General features: G+C 32.4%; 2 protein-coding genes across 2 annotated transcripts; one reads left to right on the top strand and one right to left on the bottom strand.

Moving 5' to 3' along the window:
* Positions 1 to 1,839, top strand: LOC102670657 (the record flags this gene model as incomplete). The annotated part of the gene is made up of 3 exons (XM_006609768.2): positions 1 to 96; positions 1,110 to 1,259; positions 1,351 to 1,839. Coding segments are annotated over 3 exons (327 nt in total), but the record flags the coding sequence as incomplete, so codon positions are not given.
* On the bottom strand, positions 239 to 7,806 carry LOC102670793. The gene is made up of 15 exons (XM_031515227.1): positions 7,486 to 7,806; positions 7,139 to 7,281; positions 6,888 to 7,064; positions 6,509 to 6,805; positions 5,533 to 5,650; positions 5,278 to 5,444; positions 4,330 to 4,572; positions 3,880 to 4,249; positions 3,647 to 3,797; positions 3,032 to 3,229; positions 2,804 to 2,946; positions 2,515 to 2,730; positions 1,994 to 2,335; positions 414 to 1,899; positions 239 to 253 (listed from the first exon to the last, which is right to left on the bottom strand). The coding sequence occupies exons 1-14, from the start codon at positions 7,576 to 7,578 to the stop codon at positions 1,864 to 1,866; spliced, it is 2,694 nt and encodes an 897-aa protein (XP_031371087.1). The 5' UTR covers positions 7,579 to 7,806; the 3' UTR covers positions 239 to 253; positions 414 to 1,863.
* Positions 7,807 to 8,103: the final 297 nt, after the last annotated feature.

An 8,103-nucleotide genomic window follows, 5' to 3' on the forward strand; every position in this document is an offset into this window, starting at 1 on the left:
CTGATCCTCGTCGTCGGACAGCTGAAGGAAGGGCCAGGCACCCTCGCCAAGACCTTCACCTTCCCTGAATATCCGTACAAGGAGACTACCAAGAATGTAAGTCGTCCAAACCAGTTTGGCGAGAATCCTCGCGAGGGCCGCGTTTCCATCTTGTGTACAGGTTATGGTCGATGCCTTGTGTTTTGGGGGGTGGCGCTTTTTGCCGCACCGGCCTCGTCTGGCAACTGTATTAAATTCAGCATTGGCAGGGAACCTACGGTGATTACGATAGAAATATTAGAAAAGAATTTCTTATTATCGTTTGTTTCTTTTCTACTTTTTTTATATTTTATTTATATTTTATATGTTTAAAGAAATTATTTTATATTTGTTTCGGATGAAGATAGTTATTAGTTGTGTAATTAAATGATTACCATGTAGGAAGTTGCGTAGGATTCCACGAGTTAAAATTATCGAGAGACCTCTCACAGTGATATCTTGTCAGTGATGCGTGATACTCGAGGATTGCTTCGCATCGTGGATCCAGCATCCCCATGGGGGACGTAACGAGGCGACGGGTGATTTCGCGATTTCGCCATGGGGGTAAAATCGATTTGGCATTAACTCGAACAGTCAAAGTGCTCGAGGCGTACTTCGATTTTATCACTGGTGCTGATATATCTTTGCCATTTCGAGAAACTGTAATCAAGTTTGCTTCGAGAAAAAAATCGTCTTCGATAAAAATACGGTTCTTGTGAATTCAACTTCTCTATTGTCTTTTACTTCACAGTAAAATAAAAATAGTATCAGTATTAGTATCAATATTTGTATCAGTATTTGTATCAGTGTATTGTCCATACAAAAAGAAAGGAAACTATCTTTAAAGAAAATTAAATGCGCCAACAGCATCAATAATAGAACTCTTACGAGCTCTAATTGGGGTTAATCTTTGAACACGCACGAACCAATTGTTACGCTCAATTTTATCCCGTTATTGTTTGCTAGAAGCATACAGTTAGCTATATTCACATTTTCCATCGCGTGCTAAGAGACTCTTCAACTCGGTATCAATCGAACGGAGTGGATTTGAATTTAGTCCTGATATTTTTATAACAAAATGTTGCCCGCAGGAACTTCTCTTCAGGCAATTCGAGCAGGCTTGCGAAGAAAGCGGCGCTTGCAAGATCTTATCACCGGAAAGAAGCGACATCGCCAAAACAAGATGCATTCGCGAATGCGTGTCACCGTCCTGTTACAAAGAAATCTACTTGTTCGATCAGGTACTACTCCCTCATTAATTGCTCTTAAACTCTCTCATTTTTTTTTTAAATATTTACGTAAAATATTTCAAGTTCGAGCGTTTGATTGCAGCTAGAAGAAGGTGAGATCGACGTGAGATTGAACTCTTTCAAGGGTTGTTTCATGCAGCGCAATGCTCGCCCGCGAAAATAACAAAAACCTGCCATCACGAAAAGAAATCGGAAAAAGAAACGCCGAGCACGGCAGAGGCGACTGCGAAAGGCGGCGAACACGGATTCCAAGCGAAAGACGCACCGCACAAATCGTGTCCGACCAGTTCTCGAATAATAATAATAAATAATAATATGACAATTTTTAATACACACTATCCGGCCGGGGCATTTAGAGCGAGGAGAGCAATCAAGCTATTTAGCATACACAACAAACTATGGATACATTATATTTCAGGATCACGCTGAAACGCACGCGTTAAACAGTTAAGCCGGGACGGATTAAATTCGTCCATGATTGATCTTTTTCTACTTTTTGTACGCACGTATTTAACATGTTAACGATGTTATCGAGCAATGTTGCACGGATCGAATAAACTGTTAAAGCAAAGCTTCTCAAGGCTGTATATTTCATTCACGTTTCTCCCAAATATTCCTTATATTGCGATAACTAGAAATAACGTATTATTTTTACAAAAAATGATAAGAAAATAAATAGTAAATGATAATAGATGAGAAGATATTTATGAGAATGAGAGACTCACCGCGTAGAGAAGATTATAAAACGCTGTATCGGTTCTCAAATTTTTTACCATATCAACGTAGCTCTTGATCTGATCCAAAGTTTCCTCGAACGGAGTCTTGCAAAGTGATCTCGCGTTCCACGGTCCTTCGTCGTTGCAATATCTTTTTCGATAGCGGAGCCAGGTTGAAACGAACTCGAGAAAGTGATAGCTTACGTGGCACGTCTCCAGGATAGAAGATACGATATCATAGTTGCTCATCAATGTGCACATATGATACATCAGAGACTCGACGTTCACGTGGCAGAATTTCAAGACACCTTGGAGACATTGGTACACAATATCTCTTTGAGTTGGCTCACACTTGAATAAAAAAATCATAAAATATTAATAGCATGTTAATCTTAAATTATAAAATATATATTTCTCTCTTAAACTGAACCAATCTACTTTTTAGGATTAAAACGAATTTATTAAATATATATAAATCTTTCAAGAACTATATTTAGAGCCAATTATTCGATTGGAATATAAGCACTAACTCTTTCATGAACGGTATGAAGGATCTCATAGAGATTGATCAAACCCTCCGCTCGATCGTCAGGGATCTCGTTCAGTCTGACAGGTGATCCGTCAATATTTTGAGTTAAAAGTTCCAGCGTGAGTTGCATTCCATTGATCGACGAGTGGACGTAGCTCCTCGTATTTAACAGCAAATCGGCTAAGCTCTGCACGTCAATCGTCACCGGCTTACCACGCTGGAAAACACGTTCGATTGATGGTTGATCGATAACACGGATCTATTATTTACCAACATGGGTATTCCTCTACCTGGATCGACGATTTTTCTTGACAGTGTACAATATACGCGAGGAGTTTCAAGCAGACAGCGGATAATTCAGGCGTTTCGATCGAGAAACCTTGCGCGAGCAACTCTTCCAAGAATCTCGATGCCATGCAATACTTGTCTAGAACTGTGAAAAAAAAGGAAGGATGAAGAAGAGTGAAATTGTTTCTTTTTTACTATTTATCGAGCGAACATCTCGCTGAAATATGTACTCGTGAACGGTTTGACCGTCATGGACGTGACCAGCAACGCGTACGACTGCATTATTACTAGTGTCCTCAGCTTCAAGTCCCCTTCTTGATGTAGGAAGATGGATATAAGATTGTCCGCGCACCTGTTCCTGATGCTCGGTGATAAGGAATCCGGAATTGACACATTGGTCAGCTCTAATACCGCTTTTATTTGCTCGTCTGTTGAAAATTTTTAGTTTAAAAAAAGGTTTAATGCAAATTGAAGAATATTTAAAACATAACATTTAGAAAAATTTATTAATTAATTAATAAAATTCATTAAATATTATGTATAAAAAATTAATGATTTGAAAGTCAATTATAATATTTCAATGAAATTTCTAATTTATTCATACATTTCTATTGATTCGCTAGACTAAACATTCAAAGAACAACATCAAACAATTTCCAATTAATTTTATGTCATATTTTTCATATATATATTTTTTCTATTGAGACTATGGATGTTTACGTATTTATAAAAAATTTAAATATAAATGTAAAAATTTTAATATAAAAAAAATAAAAGTAAAATCTATAAAATGTGACATTTAAAATATTTGTGTTATAAAAATTTCAATCTATATAAAAGAATACCTTTCGATGGTTGATAAGATGAAAGAAGATTAGGCAATATGTGCCAGGTAATCTCCGCAATTTCCTTGCAATTATCCACACGTATCATCTCTCTAATCCCCTTCATCGCAAGATTGATTATCTTATCCGAGTATCCCGTTTGTATAACAAGCTTTTTTCCAAAAGAACTTTCATTAGATCATTTTATCTAGTCTTACAATTTCCTCGAAGCTTTCAAGCATATGCAAATTTACCAATAAATAATGTTGTACAACTTTTGCACAATCCAGAGTTAACAATGGTTTGATATCACCATCAGATTCGATCAACCACAGATCCATCGCTCGGTTTCGCAGATCCTTGGGGAATTCGTGGCAATTCAGACAATAATGCATCAAATCTATGTGATGAGTGTAACAATCGTTCAACTTGGAATATTGTAACGCAGCTGCCAATCGTTTCACAGCTTTGTCGTAATCCTGTTCCAATCTCGGCGATGGATGCGATACGGACGCAACAGCGAACAGAAACCATAAAATTTTCAAAATTTGAGCCGGTGTCTGCTCGGATTTAGGAAGATTAACGATCCTTTCTATCAGTGATTTCAAGCATATCATATCGGTTCTATATAATATGATATTTCAAAATATAATAGTGTTAAGAAAAAATTATTGATCTTGATTCGAATATAAATAATTTTATACTCTCTGGTTCCATGGAAGTGATAGTAAATTAGAGTCATTAAGGCAGTCGCGCTATTCCCTTGATGATGAGCTATGATGTTCATCCATTGTTCGGGATCTTTTGGAAGGTCCAATAATCCTTGATGCACCAAATTTTCAAAGCTTATTTCTCGACTTGTGGATTGAATAATTGGCATGGATTTATCGGCTAAAGTGATTATAATCCGTGATAATAGCATGCATGTACTACGTCGTAAGATTTCTCTAAAATAATAATAATAATAAATAAATAAATATCTAAATAATAATAATAAAAAAAAAGAAGATTGAATTGAAATGAAAAGATTTCTAAATAATATAAAAGTTGTAATAGCAGAAATCTTCAATAAAGTAACTATTTCTCATGACACAATGAAACTTTTGCTATACTTCAATTTTTCTCAAATCTAAAAAGTTCGATATTTTATTCTTTTGAATCATTTCTATTAATAACGAAGTTTAAGAGATTTTATTATTATTTATTATTATATTAATTATATTATTTTTTTCACAAGCAATCTTTTTTTTAATATTAAAATAGCTCTTTGATTTGAGTGATAAAAAATTCCTATGCTCATTGTTTTGGGAAAACCTGATGTATAAATAACAAATAAACAAAAAGAAAATAAATAAATGAACCAAAGATGTGAAGCAAAGCGAAAATGTAGAAAAACACATTTATAAATTGGAGCTGTCACGCGTTGTGAGAGAAAACGAATTCCGTTATTAAAAAAATATGAATTTTCCTGTCCATAGACAGTGCAAGACTTATAAGATGAAATTAAATTACTTTCAAACGTTTCAAAGTTTTTTCTTTTTTCTAATCATACGACTACTAGCTACAACTTCAAATACAAGTAACAATCATGATGGAATCACTTGAGCAATTTAATCGCATCATCGAACAAGTGGATTGTCGTCGAAACTTACGGAAGTCTGATAGTTAACAGCAAGAAGTACTTCAGATATCCGTTGGCGGTCAAGTGGTTTGACAAGTTGTCGCGACCACAGCGACTGCTCAGCTTGTAAAGGTTGTTCAGACAAGTCACAAGATTCTTATGGAATTTAACCCTGTCCGTTTCGTTTGATTCTGTATTCTGCAAAATGGGAATGAAAAGGGTCTTTTCATATTCGTTGTAATTAAATATGTGTCGTATCGAATTTATTAAGAATGTTTGAACTTACTTTAATGTAAGGTATCAACGTGTTCATCGTTACTATGCGGATCGTCTTTGTCAGAGTGGATTTGAACTTCGAGACTTTATCGAAGAATCCTCGATTGTCGTCTTCCATGATGCATAACCTGAAAAAAAATAAACTTTTATGTTAATAAAATATATAATTATAATTTAATACTAGAATTATTTGAGTTATTCATTTCTTAGTTTCATAATCAATTAAATAGTATTTCTTAATAAATAATTAAAATTATTTTAATTACATTTAAAAAAAATTATTTTCTTATATTTTTTAACTATTTTTTATATATTAGATATTTACAGATTATAAGTCTCGACAAATATTTAAATTTTATTATTGTTATAGAAATATTTAATGTTTGTAAGTAAAAAATAAGGAATGTCTAATGATTATTCAAATATTTCTACAGAAATATTTTTATTTCATACAGAAATTTGCTAAAAATTACCCAGAAATGTTATTGGAATTAAAACAAAGTATGTTATTATTTGTGATTCTAATTGAGATGAACTAAATATCTAAATATCTAATTATAACTAAGTAACTAAGTATCTAAGTATTTAAATTATAATTAGAGAACATTTGAACAATGAATTAATATTTCACATTTATAAAGTTTAATTTTTGACAAACATCCAAATGTTTTTAAATTATACAAATATATAATATTTATAAATTATCAAAATTAAATAAAATAAATATTAATTCATGATTATTCAAATTTTTTAATGTATCTGAATGAATTTCCAAAGTACATATTTAAACAAGAAATCAATGTTTTATGTATGGAAAATTTAATACCTAATAAATATTTAAATATTTTAAATTATGCTATATAAATTGCGATTACAATTGAAGTGTTTTTCTCGATAAAAGACTAAAATTAACATTAGGAAACTCGTAAACTTTTAGTTATGAAACTCTAGCTATTCGAATGTATGTATATAATATATAATCTCACCGTGTAGAAGAGGAACAAACAGCACACAATGCATTCGCAGCATACGAGACTGAGACATCATCGTCGCTATATTCGACGATTTCTTTCATTAAATTGAAAGCTTTGTGACACATTTCATATACACCGTCATCCCATTCGTCTTCAGCATCAACGTTTTCAAGAACGAGATTCAATAACACAATGGAAGAAAATTTTATCTTTTGATCCCAAAGATTTTCCAAAATCAATGATTTTAGAACAATTAGTACTTGTCTTGGTACACAAACTACGTTGAAATCTATATTGAACTCTACTGCTCTATAATTTATTACAGTTTATAATATATATAATAATATGCTTTTTTACAAAGTTACTAAATAATATTTTCTTAAATATTCACCTATAAAGTATATCATAAATAGTTGAAATAAGCTTCTCTAATATTTGAGTTTCTTTACAACGAGATTTTAGAATGCAAACTGTAATTTTCAAAATGGAATCCAAGGCATCTGTGGCTACGTGACTTTCGTAAAACTTTCGATATATTAATACCAAATCCAAAAAATCAAGAATACATCTATTAAGATATAATAAAAGATTTAAAAAAAATTACTGATTTGTTTCGTATTAAATATTTTATATGAAACGTACGGAAGTAAACGATCACTGGAGGTTTGTAAAATTTCAAATATAATCGAAAGTATGTCGAACTTGATTAACTTTGAAAGAGCTGCCTCTTTCTTCACAACGTCACCATTTTTGAATAAGTTGGATATTCGATCGATGCATTTGATCTATACAATTTCTTTTTAGATTATAATTATACTATTACTATGTAATAATGGTTATGATATATGATCCAATGTAAGTTTATAATATATTCAGATTTTAACTAAAAAGGTACACTTAGAAACCTTTGCAACATGTGAATATGAATAACGAACTTTGATGTTTCGTTACAAATCGAAAATTATGAGAATTTTGAGAATTATACATACCTGAGAATATTCATCGCCTAACATCAATCTCTCCTTTGTATTTATAAGCAAAATATCGATATCCTTAATATGTAATTGAAATAAAGGCTCCATTTTGCACAAATAACTGATAATTTACACAAAATTTGTAAAGATACGCAATAAATTAATCTACGACTACCACAGATTTCCCTCCAAATTGCTGAACGTACTTTTAGAACTACGTACATGCGCAGAACCAGTACGCAGGACTATCACGCAGTTTTATGGAGCAGAATTAACCGCTAACGCCATCTCTTATATATTAAAGGCACTTCCTTATAGAATAAAGAGATAAAATAAAGAATAGGAATTGATGACAGGCGCCATCTCTTGTATATTAAAGACACTTCCTTATAGAATAAAGAGATAAAATAAAGGATCGGAATTGATGACAGGCGCCATCTCTTGTATATCAAAGACACTTCCTTATAGAATAAAGGGATAAAATAAAGAAGAATAGGAATTGATGATAGGCGCCATCTCTTGTATATTAAAGACACTTCCTTATAGAATAAAGAGATAAAATAAAGAATCGGAATTGATGACAGGCGCCATCTCTTGTATATTAAAGACACTTCCTTATAGAATAAAGAGATA

This window comes from Apis dorsata, unplaced genomic scaffold (genome assembly GCF_000469605.1).
Source record: "Apis dorsata unplaced genomic scaffold, Apis dorsata 1.3 scaffold_59, whole genome shotgun sequence".
NCBI lineage: Eukaryota > Metazoa > Arthropoda > Insecta > Hymenoptera > Apidae > Apis > Apis dorsata.

What these genes read in the sequence shown, in the direction of transcription:
- LOC102670793 (XM_031515227.1), bottom strand. Translation starts at nt 7,578, where the DNA reads ATGGAGCCTTTATTTCAATTACATATTAAGGATATCGATATTTTGCTT. An exon ending in CGTTGATACCTTACATTAAA is followed by an intron (nt 5,445 to 5,532) that starts GTAAGTTCAAAC and finishes CCCATTTTGCAG; the next exon opens with AATACAGAATCAAACGAAAC. An exon ending in TTCATACCGTTCATGAAAGA is followed by an intron (nt 2,336 to 2,514) that starts GTTAGTGCTTAT and finishes TTTTTATTCAAG; the next exon opens with TGTGAGCCAACTCAAAGAGA.